Below are 24222 nucleotides of genomic sequence, written 5' to 3' on the forward strand. Positions count from 1 at the left end.
TAAAAAAGACAGCAGTTGAAAGGGGCCCCATCAGGTGACATGGAACACCACTCTTGCCCTGTGTGGTATATGGCAGATACAAACCCTCGTGGTGGCTGAAATTTGGGCAAACTGCCATACTTTGTAGATGAAAAATCTGTACTAAACCCACTGCTGGCAATTGTAAGTTATAGAAAAGGCTCATTTCTTATCTCCTTCTTTTGCTCCGGATCCATGACAGACACCAAGACGGGTAACTGCATTTTTAGCATGTTCTAATTGACGTTAATGACACCTATTAGAGAAAAGCAACAGGTATGTCCCCAAACCCACCAGGCACATACAAAACACTTTTCTATTCAGTGGTTGCCTCCATTTCAGTATGTGCTATAAGCCACCAATTAATGACAACACTGGAAAAACATAATGCAGTAGTAGTAACACACAACCAACTTTCAACAGTCATGGACCCCAACACACACACACACACACACACACACACGCACGCACACACACACATGCGCGTGCGCACACGCACTCCTGCTATTTGGGGGTATTCACCGCTGAGGGGAGAGCTTGGGAGGTCTCCCCAGGTACATAATTCACCACCTGAGGAGGTGCTGTCCAGGTAAGTATAAGTTAGGGTGAACTCTGTTTGCAGCGAGCCCACGGCAGCCAGGCCCGATGCTGACACCCTGTCCCGGTTTACTGCTTTGGGGACAGGTACCTTAAGACTGTGGACCGGCTCAGCACCTGCAAGCGTCAGCATTCGCTCGTCTTTTCGTGGAATATGAAAGGCAAACTCAGGTTTCTTTGGTGATGGTCGTTGGCTTGAATGGCAGATTTTTCTTCCGTCGCTGCATGAATGTGGTCTGAGCAAGTCCCTTCTTCATCTTCACCCCGCGGATTACCCTCCAGGCTGTGTCTAATACCATAAGCGAAGTAGATCAGGAAACCTTTTTGAGGGGGGAAAAATTTAGTGTTTTAAGCATGTCAGAAAATGTTTCAATATGGAAAATTTAATATAGAATTTAATATTCTGCCTTCTCTTTCTGGGCTATTTTAGGACAGAATGCAAGAGAATTTCCCTGCAGAAGGTCCCTGATGGGTGCTTTCCCAGCACAATGTGTTTCTCCATTTTTAATACCCAATCTTTATAGAATGTATATTTCTCTCAATAAGTGTTCTTAGACATTTATGTCAAAAAATACATTTATTTTCTCAAAACTCAATACTACACTATAAACAAAAGGATATGGGGGGGTGTGAAATCTCAAAATGACATCCCAAACACAGGTGGTGAGGGGTCAGAGACACAGTGAAATATCTTGGAAAGCACGCCCTATGTAAACAAAGGGGACACGTGTCGACACGTTATATACTGTGCGCCGACGCACCAGCACCCCAGATCCCTGGCACAGTGTGAGGGCCCCAAAGTACGGCAAAACTCTAGTGTGGGTGTGGGGAGATGAGCAAAACTGACGGGCGTCAGACCTCCCATCAATTCAAGTGGGTTGGTGGCTTGAAATTGAAATGAAGTTAATTTCTAGCCAAAGTAAACAATTACATACGCAAGAGTGAGTTAGGTTCATTCTTGCTAAGCCAATGGGCAGACTGTTAAAAAGCACACTCTTCAACTACATGGGTGACCCAAACAATGCAGATTTAGCTCTCATTTCTCACTGCTTCACCTTACAGACATTTGTCCACACATTTTCTTTAAAAATATTTATGTCTGATAGAGACAGTGGGAGCAGGGGAGGGGCAGAGAGAGGGGGAGACAGAGGATCCGAAGAGGGCTCTGTGCTGACTGCACCCAGCCTGATGTGGGGCTCGAACTCACAAACTGTGAGATCATGGCCTCAGCTGGAGTGGGATGATCAACCAACTGAGCCACCCAGGTGCCCCTCTCCTCACATTTTTAAGACAAGTGCTCAGGGCTTTGGTTACAACAAATGTAAACTCTTAGTTTATAACTCAATTTTTCACATAGGAAAGGAATCATACTGAAAAACAGTGTACTATAGATATAAATAAGCTCACTCATGTGAGCAGAAAAGAAATTTCTTGCTATTAGCTCATTCAAAATGTCTTCAGGGGCACCTGGGTGATTCAGTTGGTTAAGCATCTGACTTTGGCTCAGGTCATGATCTCACAGCTTATGGGTTCAAGCCCCGTGTTGGCCTCTGTGCGGACAGCGTGGAGCCTGGAGCCTGCTTTGAGTTCTGTGTCCTTCTCTCTCTGTCGTTCCTCACTCATGCTCTCTCTCAAAAATAAATATTTAAAAAAATTAAAACAAACAAAACAAAAAAAACCCCCAAAATATCTTCAGAAGTCCGCTGATACACTGACAAGAACAAACTTTGTAACCAAAGTCTTACACTGCCATTTACAAATTTGATCCTTTGGCTTTCTGGGGCTTCCTTTTTTTCCTCAACCATTAATGAGAGACAGCAGAATTTACAGGCTTACAAAGGACTAATGGGACAATGTGATTTAAAAAAAAAAAAAGGTATCTGAAAACATTTGGAGAATTAAGTACTCTGATGATCTAAAATTTGGGAAAGGAAGAAACTGAAAGAAACCCTTTATTTCCAGGAAGGGGGAGAGGATGCATTTCTCTAATCAAAGAGCATGAAGCTGGAAAGACAGAGCCGACGTTCAGAAAGCTAAAACATTAAAAGACCTACCAAGTGCCATCCAGATGCTAAATCGGATCCATGTGTCTGCGCTCAACTGAACCATCAAGTAAATGTTCACCAGGATGCTGAAGGCTGGCAAAAATGGTAAGAATGGCACCTAAGGGGGAAACATATCTTCTTAACTATACTCGTAAGTGGAAAGCACACCCCCCAAACAGTGTCGACACAGTGACAACTAACTTGACGTATGTACTGTCACACTGTGTCACTAAGCTTATATTCTGACAAAAAGAACAACCTGAAGGAAAATCGTTCCTGGAGAGCATACTAAAGGAGTGTCCCATTTTACACTATTTATGCGCAGCCCAGAGCATCGGGGAATTTACCCAGCCTGCTAACATCTGTGTCATCACCAAGATGCAATGGGTTTCAGGGTTTGGTTTAGTTTAGGGTTTACTGGCTTAGTTCAGATAGCAACAGGACATGCCTCCGGAAGTCTGGAGATACTTGGCATCTCAGGGGAATCCTTCCAGGAAGCCCTCTTCAAGCCCAAACCTGCTCTTAGTTCAAATCTAACAGCAGAATTATAGCAGAAGGGCTTGGAGTGGGAATGATCATCCCAAGAGAGTACTCAATCTCTAAAAGAAAATCTTCTCCTTATTCCTTGATACCATGGATTACTTGACAACAAATCTGTTTACTATTATACATAATAACGTGATGGGAGCATATTCAAGGTTTTGAGAAGCCACGCAGGGAGAATACTTACGACAAAAAGAACATCTCAAAGAATCATGACACTCTTGTTCATGGTTAACTTCATCAGAAGTGATTTTTTTTTTAACTTATAAAACTAACACACAAGAGAGAATGTGCATAATATTTAGGACCTCTAATGTTCATGATTCATACCATGAAGGCTACTTTTTGCTGATTCTGGGGCTGCCTCCAAATGGTGAGCACGACGACGAGGCAGAGAACGAGGAACAGCACAAGCAGAGCGACACTCCACACCTCCAGCCGGGCAATGGCATGCACTCCGTACGTGGTCAGGACGCTCAGACCCAGAACCAGAAAGGCTGTAAAGGTGATGCATACAGAGAACAGAGTCAGCGCCTGCATGTCACTCAGACTCCCTCACTTCAAGCAGTCTATTTTGGTACGATATCAAGTTCTTCTGTCTCTTTTTTGCCAAATACTAAGTCTTCATTTCCATCAAGGGAAGGAATGGCTGATTCCACTCACTTAAGCACCTCTGCTCGCTTCCTCCTGAAGGTCTCCTCCTCCCTTCCTGGCACCACCATCTTGTTCCTCCTGCCCATGCGCCCTCTGGGTCCTCCTTTGCTACACTCTGACTGTACCACGTGGGTTGACGGGATACTGTCAGGGCTGGAGAGGTCCCTGTTCTCAAATGGGAAAGGCCAGGTCTGCCCATTGTCCACGGGGGTAAACAGTGATTGTTAACGCAAACAAATAATACGTGATTGTGTCTTTTCCCCCTACTTCCAAAGGTGATGTCACCACCCACCCACCCTTCTCTGACCATCACGTCCCTCCTCTGTGCTCTGGAGAAGCCTGTACCTCCTTAGCTTGTGACCAATAACCCTGTTCTGTAAAGCTCACCAAGAGCAGGAGCCCCTCTTGCGATGCCCAGTGCCCAGGAGCACTCCTGGCGTGTTGCCAGTGCTCGGTAAATGTGGCTGAAAATACCACCGATTACGTAACTGTGGATGAGCAAACAAGATGTTCTCCATTGCATCCCAGTTTATTACCAGCAGGTGTTCCCGGGAGCACCCGGACAGCCACTGAGATGTGCCAGTTTTGCACAGCGGCCACTCACACTTTTCTTCTTCAATGACAAGATAAATTTATCCCACTAATACATGCTCTCAACTACCACTGACCCGCTGGGCGGCAATTTCAGGGCTCAGGGCAGTGGCAAACGTATTCTAAGGCAAGGTAAGGCCTTCGGTCCCCTTTCACATCAGACCTGCTCCACCGACACAGCCCTGGGGACCTGGACACCGTGCTGGTCGGAGGACTTACCGAGGAATCCCACCAGAAAGCTCACGAGAGAAGATGACTGCTGTGTAGGCAGGGCCGAGGGGCTGACGAGGATCCGCAGGCTGAAGCCCTGTCCCTGCAGCATGGTGACCTGGGACTCGCTTTTCGAGGCGGCACCGACACACGATCCCAGAGCCTCTTTCTCAGGAGAGCATTTGGGCTGCTCGTACGATAAGCCGGGCTGGTACCTATCCCCAAATAAACGTCTGTGTCTTCATTCTCAAACAGACACTTGGCCCAAATGAATCGAACACCGTAAACTCTAAGTGAGACCCCTTGCAGGGTCCCAGCCTGTGCAGTAAACTGACGCTTGTCATGACTCCAGCCCAGAGCATGCTGAGCCAGGCCACAAACCTGTTCAATAAAACATCTGCAGCAACTCTGAATTTCCTCTGACAGCCATTTAATTACAGAGTGACACACAGATGTGGAAGAGAGTTACGTTTTGCAAGTGAGGCGACTGTGACTAGAGGATGATTATCCTGAAAACATCTGAGTCCAAAGAGAACACAGTTCAAGGACACAGCACAGAAACTCTGGTTAAGCATCAGCTACAGAATAACATCCAGGCTTCGGGTTGGCATTCAACTGCCGCTGGCAATCTGCCTCTCTGGCCTCCGCTCCCTCACCCTTCCTCTCCCAGTCCTCCAGAGTAACCCAGATGAGCTCCGTCCCCCATTCCGCCCCCTCCCAACCCCGTGTATGCCAAGTCCCTTTATCAATGTATCCTCTTCCTTTCCAGCCTATCAGCCTACTTCACCTCCCAGGATCTGCCCCAGTCTCCTCAGTGTGGTCTCCTTCCCTCTGAGCAGCCTTTCCTTAAATCTAAGAGTAACATTTGTCCTCAATCTAAAGAAGAAATATGCTCACTGAGGAACAAAATAGACAAAATATAAAGAAAAAAGTCAAAACCACCCATAGTACTCCTGGGTAACCATAGTACCCAGTGTTACTCACTGCCAGTATTTTGGGGCAATTTCAGCCCAGCCTAAATGCATATATATGATATGCATTAAAGAGATCATAAAATATGAATTAAAACGAAATCATAAAAATGATTTCTTCTTATAAATCTGTGGTATTATTTAAATAAATTCAGATGTTAACACAGCTTTGCTGAATCAGATACATTTCTTCATATAATTAAGAATCATATTATTTGCTGTAGAAGGAAAAGAGCACCCTCATTTGTTTAACCATTCTGCTATTCATATGGAGGTCCGTTCAATTTTTTTCACTATTGCAAATTACCTTTTTCTTAAACATCCTTTATATATCTATAGAGATATCCCTATAGATATCTGTATATATCTGTGTGTCCTCTTTGATTAAAATCTTTATAAAATCTTAACAGATTAACTACTGGGACAAAAGAGAATATTTTTAAGTGTTTTTATACATTTTAAGAACTTGGCATTCATACAGATTAGGCCAACTTACTGCTAATTATCAGCTGTACTTAATTCTTTGTTAAGTAAGGACTGGGGTGCTTGGTGAATCGGTCACTTAAGTGTCTGACTTTGGCTCAGGTCATGATCTGGTGGTTCCTAGGTTCGAGCCCCATCCTGGGCTCTGTGCTGACAGCTCAGAGCCTGGAGCCTTGCTTTGGATTCTGTCTCCCTCTCTCTCTGCCCACTGCAGCTTGTACTCTCTATCTCTTTCAAAAATAAACATTAATTCTTTGCTAAGGACTAAGTGTGTTTATTATACTTTATATTGATGTTTTTCTGTCCATGACCTCTCACCTCTGTGAGACCACTAGCTCCTCAAAAGCAAGGATGGAGAATCCTAATTTTCTGTATTCCCTGGGCTCCATGTGCACCAACGAGGACACTCACCTGAGGATGAGAACGCACGCAGCCACCAGAGAGTAGGCCAGGAGAGTGCCAATGGACATCATGTCCACCAGTGCCTTCAGGTCAAAAAGAAAGGCCATCACAGCTGTTGGGGAAAGAGCAGAATGGTGAAGAAAATGGCCTAGGATGTAACTCCATATAGTTGATAATTTTCATGTCAGGGACAACGGGCATTTTATGGTCTCAGTACCAACGATAAATCAAACAAACTATAGAAACTATATTTCTCTTAAAGAGATGTTCCTTAGATCATATACACTGCTAGTGAAACTTCAAAACCCCACAGCTATCTATCAAGTATAAAACACATCTACTTTGATTACTTGAAAAATATTGGCCTGACAAAGAGTGAAAATATCATATGACAGAACACTCTCCTTTGATGTTTCAAAGGAAAAACATTGCTCAGAAATAGGGACTAGCTCTTTTGAAATAACCAGTAAAAATTCAAATAGAGGAGCTTTCATTATGATGTTCCATAATCATGTGAATTTCCATCTGCATTTTGAATTATACATAAATGAAATAAAGTAATTTCCAATTAAATTATGTTTCCGGTATAGGTGAAATTCCATGCTGGTTAAGACTCCTCACTCAGAGAAGACGGACTAAATTTGAGAGATGAATCTATGTCCTACACCCAAATTGCAGTAATGTTACGAGGCAAAACATACTTTCTAGCTGAACAGTTAACTTGTACTTGGCAATTTTTTTTCTCCATTGAAACATCAAATACTGATAATATTACCTTGACTTGACCACATAGCTGTCTCTATCATTGTTAAGTAGAAACACCAGATTCTATTCCCATGGTGTTACCAGATGTCTGTTAGCAAGCTTTATATCTTTATGATCTCAATTTATCTTTAATCCAATAATCCTATGAGACAGGGGAAATTATATAGGCTTAACTATATGCAGTGGCTAGAATTTGACTGTTTTTGACCTTCAAACCAGCAATTTCACATGCTTTGACCTGATAAAACAATGATCCTTATTTTATAGATAGACTAACTTAGCAAGGTGGCAATAAAATTCCATGTAAACTCTATTTCTACCTGTTTCCCCACATTCCTTCTACATACTACATCACTTCTTTAAATGCGCCTCATGCCTTACTCTGAAAACCTTCCATTGCTAGTATACTTATACATTAGATTATGACAATTTCAGTATGTTTTATAAGAATCACAAATAGTAAAATAAGTAGTTGAGGCAGAAGAAAATGATTAATTATCCAGATAAGCTCTCTGATCTAAGCTAAAAACAAGCACAGTAAGGTGTGGGAGTAGACTAACAAAAATATAGTATTTCAGAATATTAAAAAAAGGCCTTCTGCTATAATTATCTTCTTTTAGTTATTAATGTCAGTATATTATGCTGCCAAATTAAATTCTTCCTGAAGAAAGAAGGATATATTTTGTAAAACACTGAATACAAAATAAAGTATTACAGGGCAAGATTTCACTGGGAAAAAATAAACATTCTAATGCAATAAATAAAATGTATGATCCTTTCTCAAGATTTGTAATTTCTTTTCACTAGCACAATAGACTGTTTGGTAATGAAATGGGCTTTTATATCATGTAGTGCAACCTTCATTTCATGGGGGCAGAAATCTAAGCATTAAGAAAATAAGTGACTTGACCTTCCAATGTATGTCTAATAAAGTGCCAAATTAGAAAACATTTACAACGTGAAGTTGTTTAAGCAGACACTTTCCTATTCTCAAAAAATACCATTTCATGCATAATTTGAGCATTAGCGTTCTGTAATTTCCCTCAAATTCAGAGTCTCAACCAAATTACCAGATCTGGTTTGAATTTCTACTACCAAAATAGGTTTATAAAGATTGATGAAGCCTCTCCCTTGTTTCCTAACAGGACCTTAAATTTAAGGCCATTCTCTTGGTCTGTAGAACCTTCCTGAAAATTCCTGCATGGAGTAAGAATCTAGCCAATGGCATTTTACACAGATATTATGACATCCCCAAAGGTAGGCATCTGCGAGTTTTTTTTTAACATGAGTTAAACACCAAAACAGTTGAAAGCAGAAACAGAGTCCAAATGGGGTTTAAGAAGAAACAGTTGTTAGTAAGTCTTAGAGACCCGTTGGGGGTCCAGGCAGTGCAGATATCTCCCACCCTGAGGACAGTTATTATCATAGCCACGTATAAATTACCCTGACATTTCTTATACTTAATTAAAAATGAGTAAAAATGCAGTGAAGACCCATTATAACCCTTTGCACATTTGTTAGGCACCCAAAAAAGTTAAAATTATAAAACAATAAACAATCCCCAAGGGTCAGTTAAGAATGAATTTCAGTAGACCACCACCACCACAATTTTCAGATCCCAAAGCTCATAACCTAATTTATCAGTGATTTTTTTTTCTTAACTTACATGCACAGCAAGCAGACCCTCTTTACACGTCCATGCATGCGCATAAAACGTTCAAGGCCAATGCTGAAGAATCCTATGTTTGTAAAGCTTACCAGAAATGACCCCTGCCGTCAACGTGGCAGCAACCGGTGACTGCCTCTTACTCACTCTGCCAAGAAATCTAAACAGTAAACCGTCTCGGGCCATGGCAAATAGAATTCGGGGTAAAGGAAACATAGAGCCCAGAAGACTAGAACAGAAAAATTCATAATCCTCACATGAGTTATTACAAGTATGATTCTAGACAGGCATACACAGGTAAAGACTGGACACACTAAAATGCAGAACCTATGCACCCACCTCCACCCCCCAAAAAAAATCAAAAAAGGAAACATTCACAAAAAAGTTATCGACCTTAACATAAAACAGAAAACTACCTAACTGCATTTCTCCTCAGAATCCTTGATGAAGAAAAGATCCCCCTTTTCTTAACAAAAGTCAACTCTCTCTCACCTGCCACCGCACCCGATGATAAAGTAGCAATTACTGGTGTCTTCGTTCTGGAATTAATTTGAGCTAGACATTTGAAAAGCAAGCCATCTTCCGCCATAGCATAGATTACACGTGGCATTGGGAAAATGGATCCAAGAAGACTGAATAAAAAGCAAACACATGCAGTATGGCAAACACATTCATGCAAGATTACGTCTGAGAACTGAAATTAAGTACGTGGATAAAAGTCAGCATCACAGCCATGATTATGACGTCTTGTTATTTTTAAATGGGTTACGATTGGGCATTTAAAAACATTTGCCAATATTTACCATTGTGCTACTTATTATTCTGTTGTAGGTATTTGCCCAGCACACTTATCACGCTAAGAACAAGAGTGCAAGTAATTTGTGCATGCCCATGATTATTACTGAATTAAAACTAAATACTTAAGATTTAAGAAAACCAAAACCAATCATAGCATTAAGACATTTTTAGTGGTAGTAATTAAGAAAACAAAATTTCTAAACTGATATGAAATTAAAGAAGAGATTAAGTAATTTGAATTCATAATATCATCACTTCATTTATTCAATAATTATGTACTTCTTATATTTATTTTACCATTAGTTTTCCTCATATAGCCTGATATTTGATCAAATTAGTAATAATACCCAGCATCATAAGATAGGGTAAGAGAGAGAGGGTAAAAAAGAAAAAAACAACAACAACCCAACTTACTGTAAATTTAGCACACAGAAGTAGCCACGATTAAAAGTCAGGAACAGCAAAGTTTTAAGAAAACGCTCTTTGCTTTAGATGTTTCAAATTTCTTTGTGTTTACTGGCTGCACCAATCCATACATGACTTAGTTATAAAAAAAATAACCATTTGAAAGAAAATATGTAAAATATTTTGTTTTAAAAACTCATTTTTCTTTATCTTTTGATAAAGCTGACTTGAACTTGGCCACGTATAAATCCGTCTATCTTCTAAGATCATGATGGCATGATGCCTTCATAATTCAGATTTTTCAAACTATTTAGAATAAACGTCAACACTAGCAGATGGCTGAGAAACCAATGGGGGCAATTTCAAATTGCTACTAAATATTATCTTGAATAGAAAATAAACAGGATTTTTCTGATAGAGATGAAAAGCTAGGCTGATGAATTATACGAAAAGACTTTTTCTTTCCAATTCAGACGTTTAACAAATTATTTTCACTTAAAAAATTAGTAATCAGGCAAAGAGATTAAATTTCTCTTTGTAAGAATGTTCTTCAGTAACCCATGATATAAACTAGAATGAAATATCTTATAATTGCATGTTAATTTGCAATGTGAGTAGCTCAGAGAACCGGAGACATGGATTCTCAAGTCCAAAAACAAGTAGCTCCTGAAAATCTGAGCACTTGAGATTCCATTACCCTTTTCTTTCCACAAAGACCTTGTATGAACTTCCACCATTAATTTCAAAACAGTTAATTTCTATTTCTAGACCAAGTTCACTCCGATCAGTACCAACAGAAAGAGTCTCAGTGTTTCACAGCAAAAAACACATTACATTAGACAATGTCACAGCATATAGTTCCCAGTCACGTAGACTTACTATTATTTTAAAAGGCAACAGAAAATGTCAAGTCTCCACATAAGGTCTCGGTGGTATGTAGCACTACAAATAATACCAAAGCCAGCAGGGAACATGCTGGTATAAGGATCCTAAAATTTTATAATACATACATATAGGAAGACATGTGACATACATGTGTGTGTATGTTTACATGTACATCAATGCCGTATACATTTCTACCGAAGCTCCGACCACCATTATCTTGAAAAACTCACTTTTTAACTGATGGGTGAAAAACAGTTTATCACTTAAGACTTTTATACGGAAATACGGAAATCCTGGTCAAACTAATCAGAGAATATGTAGTTGTATAATGTATACCTTATACTAGGATTATTTTTTAAACTTATCACAGCAGTTCTGTAAACACTGACTACTCTGCAGCCCCGCCCACAGCCCCGCCCACAGCCCCTAGACCAGGCACTGTACCTTGTTGACAGAGCACAGAGGGAGCCCGCGGCAACAATGTATTTGGCAGGCCCCCATCCGACATATTCAAATGCTACGGGAAGAGGGCTCTTCTCATCGAGGAGGTAGTATGGCATCATAAGTGTCAAAGCTGCAGAGACCCCAAAATAGGCCATAAAGCAAACAAGCAAAGAAGTCACAATTCCAATAGGAATCGCCTTCTGAGGATTGCGGACTTCTTCACCTAAGGAGACATAAATAAAACATTTGCATATTTACTAAAACATTAACCGATGAAACATGGATTCCTTTTCTCCTTCATAGTAATTTCCCTCTGCTTTTGTCCCTTCTGTTTTCTTAGCTTGCTCCATCTATTTTACATGAAATGCTCTTTCTTCTTGAGGGTATTTTGCTATTACACAAAATCCCGATTCCCAGAGGCAAGAAGAGAAAGCAAGAAATCATGCAGGTCAGTTTCCCATCTCTAGAGAGAAAAAAAAAAACCATGACATACCAGCGTATTAAATATTTTGGGATAGAATAGCAGTCTTAATCCATTTGGAAAATGATTCATCCACAGAAATTAAATGACTGTCATGGCATTCTGTGGGCCCTTCCACAGGAAGGCTTCCATAAACATGAAGGTACACTTTTTCTACCCAGTGTATCAATTTATATTAAGTTCCAGTTTCAAAAACAACATAAATAGTACTCTGAATCTTTCTAGTAAGAGTCAGCATTTGCAGCGCCCCCAAATGGTCAATTGCAAGGCCGTACAGTTATCTGAACCCAGAAGCAGTGCTCAGAGAGTGATTCTGGCACGATTACTCTGTTGCAGAAGATAAAAAGAAAAGAATTACCAGACTATATTTTATCCTACTAAAAAAGAGACAACTTAAGAGCATGATCATCATTTGTTACTTATTGTGATAGTACTGAAGGTTACTTCCAGACTGAAGGTTAAGGACAGCAATTATGACTAACATTTATAAAATACTTTGACAGCTTGCAAAGTATTTTTCATGTGCATTATATCTTAAGTGACCTTCATAACAAGAGGGGTAGGTACTGGCTCTCCCAATTTTACCAATGTGGAAGGCTCAGGGAGTTGCACTAAGTTTCTTTTTATCACATACAGTAGGTTTAACAGCTGGGTCCAGAACCAGCCCTGATTACCCTAAATCTCACTCTTTCCTTGACCCTCTGCTGCCACCCGTGGGTACTTGTGTAGAACAAGGAACACCTTTCCTTCCACAGAGAACCAAGATTCTGCCCTTACCAGTTGTTGCAATGCAGTCAAATCCCACGAAGGCATAGAAGCAGGTGGCGGCTCCGGCCAAAGTCCCCGCAAAGCCATAAGGCATAAAGCCCCCAGTCCCATAGATACTTGTTCCGTTTTCAGAAGGTAGATCTCTAAGGAGGAAGACAAGCACAATGGAAAGTTATTTTCATAGAAAACTTTCTTCTAGTGATTTGTCTCCAACTCCATCCTTGGAAAGCTATTGTGTTCACCAGCTCTTTGAAGCTTACATACCTAAAATTATCAGTAAATCCCAATTTTCTCACCCTGTCCTAGAGAATGGAGTGGGTTCCCAACAATGGCACCCTCCTGGGTTGCTGACACTCAACTGGAAGCTGATCAATAGCATAAGCACAAAGCCCAGATCCACTGTGGCTTGAACTCACAGTCACGCAGGATGGTGAGAGCAGAGATACTATATGTGGGCCATGCTCTGAAATAATGACATGAAGCGTCCTCTTCTCCTGGACAGCTGGGCAGACTGCACATTTATATATTTTACTAATGAGGCATTCGAAAAGGTGAAATCAAATTCTCTACTCTGTATTAGTAATATTGAAGTAGAAAATGTTACTATATGTTACAACTTGTATAAAACCAGAGGCACCTAGATGACCCCATTGGTTAAGCATCTGACACTTGGTTTAAGCTCAGGTCATGATCTCACAAGTTGTGAGTTCGAGCTCTGCGTCAGGCTCTTTACTGACAGCTTGGGATTCTCTGTCTCCCTCTCTTTCTGCTCCTCCCCTGGTCACACTTTTTGTCTCAAAAATGAATAAACATTTTTGAAAAATTGTATAAAACCAGAGGATACTAATTTTTTACCTCAAAAGAATGACTATACACATTCATAAAGAAAAACATGTAGTTATACCTCACTTCATGTAATAGATCTTTCTGTAACCTTATTTTATTTACACATAGGAATATTAACATAAATCTTAGGATGAAACCTTTTGTATACAATTATTACTTATTTATTTATTTATTTTTACAAATAGTTTATTGTCAAATTAGTTTCCACATAACACTCAGTGCTCATCCCCAGAAGTGTCCTCCTACTTATTTAATTTTTTGAGCCTGTCAGGTTAAAAGTAAAATGCATGGACAATTCTGTTTTTGCGACCAATAACATTCTCCAAAAATCGAAGCCTAAAAGATACTACCAGGCTGTAAGAATGCAACAAAACCAAACAGTGTTCCCAACGGAAGGAAGCACGAAGGGACGCCAGCCTAAGGATAGCCACGGTTTGTGAAAGGGGGCAATCCTGTGTGGGGAAGGAGCATCCTTCCACTGCTTAGGGTCTCATCTGCTCTTCTGCAGAGCTGGACGCTGAGAGCCAGCTCCTGCTGGGCCTCACAGAGCTGCTTGAGAGTGAGCACACTTAAGCATTTATGTGTGCGGGGAGGCTGGGAAGAAGAGTCTTGGAATAGAACAGACCCTCAGAAATCTCTCCTAAGCACAAAACTTGAGAACCACTGTTCGCAAAGGAAAATGTAACATAAGATAAAAGCAGCAATTGGGCAATTGGGGGCGGGGGGAGGGGGGAGTAATCACTCAAGAAGGGGAAAAACCCAAATATTATACCTGGCACTTGCTGATATATTTTTGAGAAACTCTTCACTAATCTTCCAGTTTGCCACATTTCCTTTCACAAACCCAGCAACCATAACAAAGAGAAGGACCAGGATATTAACAGCTGTGAAGATTTTATTCACCCAAGCGGATTCTTTCACTCCAAAAGATAAAAGACCTATGGACAAAGAAAGGGTGTTTTAATTTTTACCCAAGTTTAGTAAACGCAATGGCATTTGGAGGCAGTTACAGGGTTTAGGATATTATTTCACCAGGATTCATATATTTAACTTAGATTTATCCCTTGTATTGACAGTTTGGCCTCATCTAACTGTGTAATGATGTTTCCTACAAACAATCAACTTGGTGTCAGAACAGACTGTGCTCATAGTCAGGGCTGCCACGCTTCAGGAAATCAATAGATCCAGTAACTTTGGCTATTATTACCAATGGATACACAGAGTCAAGTAACTGAATTTTAATGAAATGCTCTTCTGAAGAAGCCATCTCAAGGTTAGTGACTGCAAAATTTTGAAAATAAAAGTTCAATCAAATCACCCACCTGCTTATTTACAGAATACATACAACAAAATAATTCTTCAACTGCTATACCAAAAGGATATTTAAAAAATCGATTCTCATTTTAATAGCTTTGTTTTATATTCTGATTGTAAAAGCAATCATTTTCCTATTCAAGTAATTTGAAGATACAGAAAAAGTATGAAGGAAATAAAGATCAAGTGTAATCTCTTCCCCAGAATTTTAGGCGTGAGCACATATGCATGCACACAAATATGTTTTCATGTTGACAGAGAACCTGATTTTTAACAGCCACATACTCTTCCACAGTACAAAGACACTATAATCCCTTATTTATTTATAGACTGACAGGTAACTCTTAGTTTCTTACAACTATAAATAGTACTGACATCATGGCATCACCCTTTATAAGTATCTTTTTACACTTTCTAGTTATTCCTTTACAATAATGTTATGTAAGGTAATACCACATCAAGGGTATGCCCTTTCACACTAGGCTTTCGGTTCACATTATCAGAAATATTCTCCAGAAAGTTTGGTCCAATTGGAGCTGCCCATTTTTTCCACTAGGTTATTCTATTTATATCAATTTGTAAGATTTATTTATATAATAATGCAAGGAGCTCTCTGCCTGTCATGTATTGCATATGTTTTTCCTACTTTATCAGTTACTTTTATTCTTAGTGCTGATTATATATATGTATATGAAAGCTCTAAAACATAAATATTTTCTCTTTAGTTTTTCTACCTTTAGAAAGATTCTCCCCAAAATGAACCCCAAACGTTTATCTTTGTTTCCTTCTATCATGTCTATATTTATCATATTTTTATCTTTAATCCATCTAATGTAAGATATGAATTATGAACCAAAGAAAGTTTACTTGTCCCTCCTAGGGAGAGGATTGTGACAAAGGGATTATGTCACATAACTACTTACTTCTTCCACAAATCCATACCACCCAGGATCGAATAAGCAAAATTACTCAAGTAAAGAAGAGAGAGCCTGGATTTCATCCTTCTACCTATATAATTCCCAGAATTTTAGGACGGTGTGATTATAATGAAAAAAAGAGAAATGCATGAACAGTATCATTGCTGGCTCCGTCACACTAGAAACCTCTATACAACTGCACACTTCGGAAATACACTCTATTCACTGCACCCCTATCCACTTGGAAAAAAAATAAAAGCCACTGTCATGTTTCATGAGAGTTTCCCAATACCCCATGTGCATGCTCTATTCTGAGATCCCTACCGCCTGCCAATAGATTAAAGACCCATGACTATCTCCTCTAAACACTGCATACACTTCCCTGCATCTTAAATAAAGCAAGAACTTCAGATGACAAGACATTTGGTATTACAATAGAAATCGAAATTTATAATCAGAGATTTTGAGCTTCAGATATTCTAAGGACAAAGTTATCAGGTGAGCTTAGGCTACATATAAGTAAAAACATACTGGTCAATGACACAGGACAATGATGCAGGCCAGTGTCTGAGATGTGCCATGGACTTTCATGATTCTGTGTCACAGCTACATGCTTCTCATCGCTTAGAGATTAAAGCTGAATATGTTAAGACATTGAAACCCATCCCTAAATAAAATATGATGTAACTAATTTAATGTTAGCTAGGCTGTTTACAAACCAAAACAAATGAAATCTATGACCTGTTGAAAACAATTGTTGCAATTTTTCTTGACATTACAGGTAAGATGTCAAATATTTCAGAGCTATAAAATCTGTTCATGTCCCAATCCCTACACAAAATATTTAATAAATGACTAACTTTTTTAAAGATAAAGCTATTTTTTAAATTATATAATTTAATAAGTAAGACGTTCATTATGGAAAGATGTATCTGTCATGCCTTTGTAACCATGGGAGAGAGTAGCTGGAGACAAGGTTGGACAGGAAAATAAGGGGCAGATTATCCAGGGTACATCAGGTAGGAACTGAGAAAATAGACTTTATTCTTAGTAAAATCCTTGATTGGTCTAAGCAGGAGGGCAAGTGAGGATGGCGATCAAAATAGAAAACGTTCAAATAATCAAAACAAATGTAAGGTGGCAGCAGACATTAAGTATGCCTATAAAATAAAACTGTCTGCCATCTAAGTGCTTACTATGTACCAGGCAGGAGGTCTGTATAAGACAGACACTGATATCCCCATTTTATGGATGAACAAACTGAGTCACAGAAAGATTTTTCTTTTTGTTATGTCCTTCAATGGTCCAAAGATAGTGAGTGGCAAAGTAGGACTGAAAATCTGGTTGTTCTGATTCTAACTCCTGTGCCTTTCTAAACCACTGTGCTACATGACTGATAAAAATGGGAAAATTCTAGCCCCAAGTATGTCTGTCCACATAATATCTACATTAAAAAATGACAGGAGGCTTGATTATACTTCCTTTTCAGCTAGATACCTACATAGATGAAGGCATAGATAGAGATTCTTCTAGATACCATGTGCATGCCCATATCCTTATTGTAGCTAACAAGATAAAATAATGCCAAAAAGTGTACATTCTTCCTTACTGAAACTTCATCCCTGCAAACCTCCAATTGCAATTATAATGATGTGCCTTATCCTGTTCTTTAGTGCATTCCGAGTACCATTTACCTAGAAGCTCTATTTCTCTTATTCCACACAATTTAGATTTATTTTTAAAACACGTCTATCCCATAAGAAAAAATGTGATTCTAGCCAGTGATGAGGCCCGCGGATGCCCAATGGTAACCTAAACAAATAAATATGCTGCCTCATCTTGGGAACTCAGCCCCCCAATCCAGTGGTAGCTTATTTTTCTGGGGTAAGGAAGTCTGGCTCATCTCAGGGAGGAGGTGATTGGCCTTCTTACCTGCCAGAAGTAATATAAGGCACACAGCAAAAAAGTCAGGATATTCTGCAAGGCCAGTGTAATTCATTTTGAAGTATGTCCTGAAAAACTGACCAATCTGTTTGCTAAGAAGTTCATCGAAGGTGCCACTCCATGCTCTTGCGACGCTTGATGTACCTTCCCAAGACACAGAACATACAGAGAATACGAGGTCACTGGGAGAAGACTAACATAACATCATTCGCTACTCTATTCTAGGATGAATATGGGTTTGTTCAGACAGAATCGAAAAATGTAATCACATATAAAAGGACCTTGATAAGTTTGTAATTATACATTGGTAACCAAATGCTCAAGTCTATAACTGTGGAATCAATTAACTTTATTTGCATTAAAGAATTATCGTTATTTATTTTATTTTAGAGAGAGAGCAGGAGCAGGAGAGAGGGGCAGAGGGAGAGGGAGAGAGAGCAAGAATCCCAAGCAGGCTCCATACTCAGCAGGGAGCCGGACGCAGGGCTCCATCCTGTGACCTTGGGATCATGACCTGAGCTGAAATCAAGAGTCAGGCACTCAACCAAGTGAGCCACCCAGGCACCCCATGGAACCCACTAAGCAGCATACTCAGAGATGAAGCAGAATCACTGAATTTTGCAATTAGGAGACACTTGAGAGGTGAGGTAAATGGGACACACAGGGGTCAAGTAATTCACTCACCATCACATAGTCACTAACTAATGAAGACCTACAAAGATACCCCAACGCCTCCACCACAGTGCTATTTCTCCCATCCCACAAAACTGGATCGATTTTTTTTTGAAATGTACCTATCACATAAGATAAAATGAGATTCCAGCCGGTGATGAACGCCCACAGCTCTCCAACGGTGACGTAGGTGTATAAATATGCAGACCCGGTCTTGGGAACTCGGGCCCCAAATTCAGCATAGCAAAGGCCGGCCATCACGGAAGCCAGGGCAGCAATGAGGAAGGACACCACGATACTGGGGCCGGAATCTGCCTTGGCCACTTCCCCAGCCAGGACGTAAACCCCAGCCCCAAGAGTGCTGCCAACCCCCAGGGCGATGAGGTCCATGGTGGACAAACAGCGGCATAATTTGGAATCTTCTAGACTGTCCAGAGTGACAATTTTTCTCCGGATCAGACATCGAGCAAATGACAGCACTGCTCCGCAGGGAATCATTCTGAAGAAAGTAGCCTGAGGAAGAGAAGAAAGGAGGTTAAAAGCGGTTCTGGAATCACCATCGCTCCAACTATTGGCCCAGTCTCAACACGATTACGGCACCATTTTGTTTTTATTTCTTTTTGACTCATTACTAGGAACACAGCCTTAGAGCAATCAGACAAAGAAGGCTGAAAAAGCCAAAGCTGTGAATTTCTTAGAGTTCACTAATACATGGCCTTTTCTAAGAGACTGCAACAAATGGCTGATCTGGGGAACAAAGGAATAGGAGTTCTGGGTGGTTTTATAAAGATTTGCCATTTTTGTTCATTTGTGCTGCTACAATTTTTAAAGAGATGCTGATAGAAATCCCGTCCAGGACATGGCTCATCTGTCCTCACTACAAGCAAGGAGATGAATTACCTCATCTTTCTTTTCTTCAATCACTCATTCAACTCATATTTTTTATGCCTTATTGAATGCTAGGGATTGTACTAAGACACAGAGCGCCTGGGTGGCTCAGATGGTTAAGCATCTGACTCTTGATCTTGGCTCAGGTCATGATCTCCCTGCGTGTGAGTTCGAGTCCCCTGTTGAGGTCTGCGTTAACCCTCTTGGGATTCTTTCCTCTTCTCTATGCCCTGTGTAAATGCACATACTTTTTCTCTTAAAATAAGTAAATACACTTAAAAAAAGAGAAGCATATCTAGAATGGGGTGGTGTGTATTCATGGTCTCCAGCTTTATGGGGCCTGCAGTCTAGCTACTGTCTGAAAGCTGGTAAAATGCGCCATCATTATGTATGTCACAACTTTATCACATACATGTGAGCTCTGTGTTCAGTGTAGTCTCTTAATGCAAAGCCATTTGAACCTTTTAGAATTACCCCCAAAACACACTTGGATTTTTCTGAATAAAATTGCTATTCCGTAATGGTTTGAGTATGAATTTGTAGTAAAACATACATGCTCATTTACAATGACTTGAGATTCCTAAATAAATAACTAAGCCCAAAGTCCAAGCCAAGTATTATGTGTCCTTTTTTAAATGGAATGAATAAGGTAGACAGAAAGACTTACTCCCCATACTCTGTAAGCCCAAACAACCTAACAGCGAAAAAAAATTATCAGGCTATAAAACAAAGTATGGATCTTAGTAAGGAAAAAATTATATACATATTATAGTAAAAAGTCTTAAGTAAAATATACCAAAATATTAACCATGATGATCTCTGGGTCATCTCTACTTCCATGTATTTAATAGATTACATATTATACTGCTAATATATATTTCTAAATGATCTCTAGGAAACATGTGTACCTTATATGCAAAATACATATTAAAATTAAAAAGCCCTACATGGTCTTGTCTACAGAGACATATACCTCAGCAGACTAGGAAATAACTGAGGAACAGGGAATACAATAGTACATTCAGCTTATCAGTCAATCAAATTAAATGTATTTAACTCTCAAAAGTTCAGAGTCCTGCTTGCCACTTCCGTACAATGATGTAGGACTGAATGCAGTTTCCTTCAATCCCATTGTAATATTAATAACCTAAACTCATGAGACTTCAACTTTGCACCTTCTCTGAAGAACTGCGAGCTTCCTATCTCATAAAATAAACCCCTGAACATTTCTCAACCTTTATATCTATAATAGACAACTACTATTAAAATTATTTTATTTAGAAACAATAAATAAGATGAATGTTCCATGTTAAATCTAAATGACACGGTGCTCATAAGAGACACAGATGTTTCTGGGATATGAACCATCATGTTTTACACTAAACCTAGTAGATAAAGCTAACCCCCTGAACATAGTTCACATATCAATGTAAGTGCAAGCCCTTGATTTCAAGAGCAGCTAGTTCAAAGAATGTGGAGAAAAATCCTACAGAAGAAGGAAAATGATTGTGAAAAGCTCCTTGACAATGAAAAGAAATGCTTTTTAAAAATGTTTATTTATTTACTTAGAGAAAGAGAGGGAGTGGAAGAGAGAAAGGGAGAGAGAGAATCCTAAGCAGGCTCTGCACTTAGAGCAGGAGCCCAATGCGGGGCTCAGTCGTACAAACTGTGAGATCATGACCTGAGCCAAGATCAAGAGTCAGATGCTTAACTGACTAAGCCACTGAGGTGCCCCTGAAGTTTTACATACCAGTAGTGTCCACACCTTCTGACCTAGTGCCCAGCATGGCCCTTCACAGATACTCGTTGAAAAAATTTGCAAATACACGTGACAACTCCAATGTTGCCAATATGCCAGCTTCCAAAGTCAAAGCGAAATACTTCTATAAATCAAATGTGTATCAGCATCTACCCCTACCCAGCCCTAAGTAGCTACTTCTCAGGTAACACAGCTAGACGATAAGAAAGTGATCTGCTTAAAAAAAGAATCAAGAAGTAAAAAGATGAAGTTATATAAAAGGCCAAGAGAAAGCAAGTGAAGGGGTTTACTAACTGTTGGCCTTCTGTAACATGTGAGTGTTTTTACAAAGAGATGTGCAGAGATAAGGAGTAGGGATCACGGACAGCTGAAAAGTGCTCGGCAATGAAGAACCACTGAAATTTAAAACTTTTTTTTAATGTTTATTTATTTTTGAGAGAGAGAGAAACAGAGCACAAGCAGGAGAGGGGCAGAGAGATAGGGAGACACAGAATCCGAAGCAGGCTCCAGGCTCTGAGCTGTCAGCACAGAGCCCAACATGGGGCTAAATCTCAAGAACCTTGAGATCATGATCAAAGTTAGACACTTAACCAACTGAGCTCCCCCGGCACCCAAATCCACTGAATTTCAGTAATGATTTAAGATCATGTGAAAATCAGACATGTCAACTATGACTTTAGGAAACAAGTGATAGGCAAAATGAGGCATACCTGTTCCTCACAGAACTAAGCGAAACATTCTTGATAAAGGACTAGATTAACCCAAGTTTTTATGAATAAAAGATGAAAATTCTGCAACTATTGCATATTCAAAGGGAAAGCATCCAGAAGGAAGCAAAGCAACCAAAAAGAAAAGTGGCAGGATTGTGGGTGGGCTTTTATTTACTTTTTAAAACTTTTTTTTCCGGTAATAGAGTCACAATGTTGCTTGTGAAATTTCTAAACAAAACAAAACAAAACCACACACACAGAAAACCCAGCATAAAAATTAAAGGGGCAAGCTAACCAATACTATAAACCTCTCTGAAATGTTAAAAAATAACCAACACTCTTAATAACATCTACCCCAAATGAATACATGAGTGATCGCCATCTTGTCAACAGAAAAGTGAATTTCATTTCCTCCAAATTACATAGGAAGCGAAATGGTTTACAGAAATGTATAGTTTTAATCAGGTAAGATCTGATAGCTACTGACTCTTCTGTATTAAACATGGAGAGAATTTTATGTTCAATTTTTCTATGTTGCCCTCAGGAAATAAGACAAAGCTGCCCTTCATCAAGCATTCATTTGCTTTGAGTAACAGAAATGCATACGTCAGAAACTCTTCTCAGTACCAACAGGTTACACAATGTCCCTCACAAACAATCTCAACTACGCACACCTGTCTGATAAAATACTGATTGCAGAAGCTATGACACAAACCAACTTTGCAGAAATATAATGGGATGAGAGAAAAGCAACGTAAAAACATACGGGGTCAATTTAATGAACCATTATTAAACAAACATACATTCAGTCCTGTAGCTTTTAGTCAAATAGACAACAGAACCCTGTGCTTTTGTAAAATAGGTTTTTGCGGAGACAGACCAATATACGGAAGTAGAATGGCAACAGGGGAATAAGAAAAAAACAGATACTTGTGCTTACTATGAGTGATATAATTTGGTATTTCAATATTTTTTATAACGTTTTCTTTAAAACATTTAAAAAAGATATGCTCCTTATGTGAGATGGTTAGCATAACTTTATCCTACTTCTCCAAGTTATTATCTTTGCTGAAAAAAAATCCACTCATACTTATCCTTTGAGTCAGGTCTGTACCCACCGTCCTTGCCTGGGCTCTGGTGTGTTGTTCTATCAACAAATAACTACGCAGGGAGAATTCACAGGGATTTTGAAGGTGACTCTATTGGTCCAGAGGGCACAGACAGTTTTTCCAAGAGCAGACAACAGTCCACACCATCACATCTACTGTCAGCTACTGCTGCTGTGACCCAGGGCTGGTATTTAATAGGAAACCTATAGGAAGGTAGTAAAGGATGGTCGTCCAGCCTTCTGGAAGAGGCCCGCACCAACACTGAGTCCCTCATGGCCTTAGCCTTAGGATATAAAAGCTCCAATCAACATTCCTCTGAGGTCACAAATGACTCCGGTTATACCAGAAACAGATATGTATCTTTCTTCAACCGTGATTTTACTAATTGCTAAGACAGCAGCCTCTATTGAAAAGGGAAAATAAACACACCTTAGCTTAGATCTAAAAATGCAGTTAAGCCCACGGAGGGCTAGAAGGGATTTACCATATACTCTGCCACAGAGAAGTCTTCAAATACATTTAATGAGACTGATGATACAATTAGATCTACCTCAGCCTCCTGCCCCTAGCCCAAAAGTATAACTGTTTCAAGACACCTAACTCCGTGACGGAGCCCTCTTAATTCTCGCCAGAAAGCTAAAGTACTTCCTCAGCAGTTTGGGATCACCTCCTTTCTCAAACTTTTCCGATGATCCAGGTTGCAAACGACAGTACAGAATTTTAGGTCAAGCAAATTCCTAGCCCTGATGAATTGACACTACCATAGAACGGACTTCCTTTCAACTAACCAGAGGAACATTCCAGAATCTGCTACATACGGTCAAAGTCAATCAAAAGTTTGATGTAGTATTTAGTCTCATAGAAATGACTCTTTCCCCTCCTTCCCTAAATAAAGTGAAATCTCTAACTTAATACTCTGTCAGTGTCACAGGCCCTGACAATAAGTCTCACAGGAAAAAGCAGCTGTGAGGTGGGCCTTCTAACAAATCCTCATCAAATGAGACGGTCAGAATCAGAACCAATTCTTCCTGCCTGCCTCATTGGAGTTGCTAGTGTCATGGTGAGACAATCTGCACTTTCTGTTTCTGGACAAGGGAGAAAGGCATTAAACCATATGGAATTGGGATCCCTGCCCCATTGTGTTTTTCTCTTGTCTGACCTAGATCTTTGGGGTTTGCAATCTCCAAGTTCAGCATCACATTTCTAAAAAAGTTTAAAGTTGAAAAGCTTATTTTCAAGTTATATTGGGGGTTAGATAATCTAATGAAAAGGAGAAAAGGGATATGGATATAATACCATGAGATTATTGACTTTCCTTTCATTCTTTTTTACTTACT

General features: G+C 39.7%; 1 protein-coding gene across 2 annotated transcripts; it reads right to left on the bottom strand.

Moving 5' to 3' along the window:
- Positions 1-237: 237 nt before the first annotated feature.
- On the bottom strand, positions 238-18917 carry SLC7A2 (solute carrier family 7 member 2). 2 transcript variants are annotated; one of them, XM_039256278.1, is made up of 11 exons: positions 18542-18917; positions 17736-17891; positions 14345-14510; positions 12736-12869; positions 11478-11700; positions 9038-9174; positions 6524-6626; positions 4668-4873; positions 3534-3700; positions 2670-2778; positions 238-935 (listed from the first exon to the last, which is right to left on the bottom strand). In XM_039256278.1, the coding sequence occupies exons 1-11, from the start codon at positions 18915-18917 to the stop codon at positions 742-744; spliced, it is 1971 nt and encodes a 656-aa protein (XP_039112209.1). In that variant the 3' UTR covers positions 238-741. The 2 variants fall into 2 exon arrangements, with proteins under 2 accessions (XP_039112209.1, XP_039112208.1); XM_039256277.1 differs by lacking the exon at positions 9038-9174 and adding an exon at positions 9438-9577.
- Between the last annotated feature and the right edge of the window lie 5305 nt (positions 18918-24222).

The sequence above is a fragment of the Hyaena hyaena genome, unplaced genomic scaffold, assembly GCF_003009895.1.
Source record: "Hyaena hyaena isolate Hyena2069 unplaced genomic scaffold, ASM300989v1 scaffold_562, whole genome shotgun sequence".
Taxonomy (NCBI): Eukaryota; Metazoa; Chordata; class Mammalia; order Carnivora; family Hyaenidae; genus Hyaena; species Hyaena hyaena.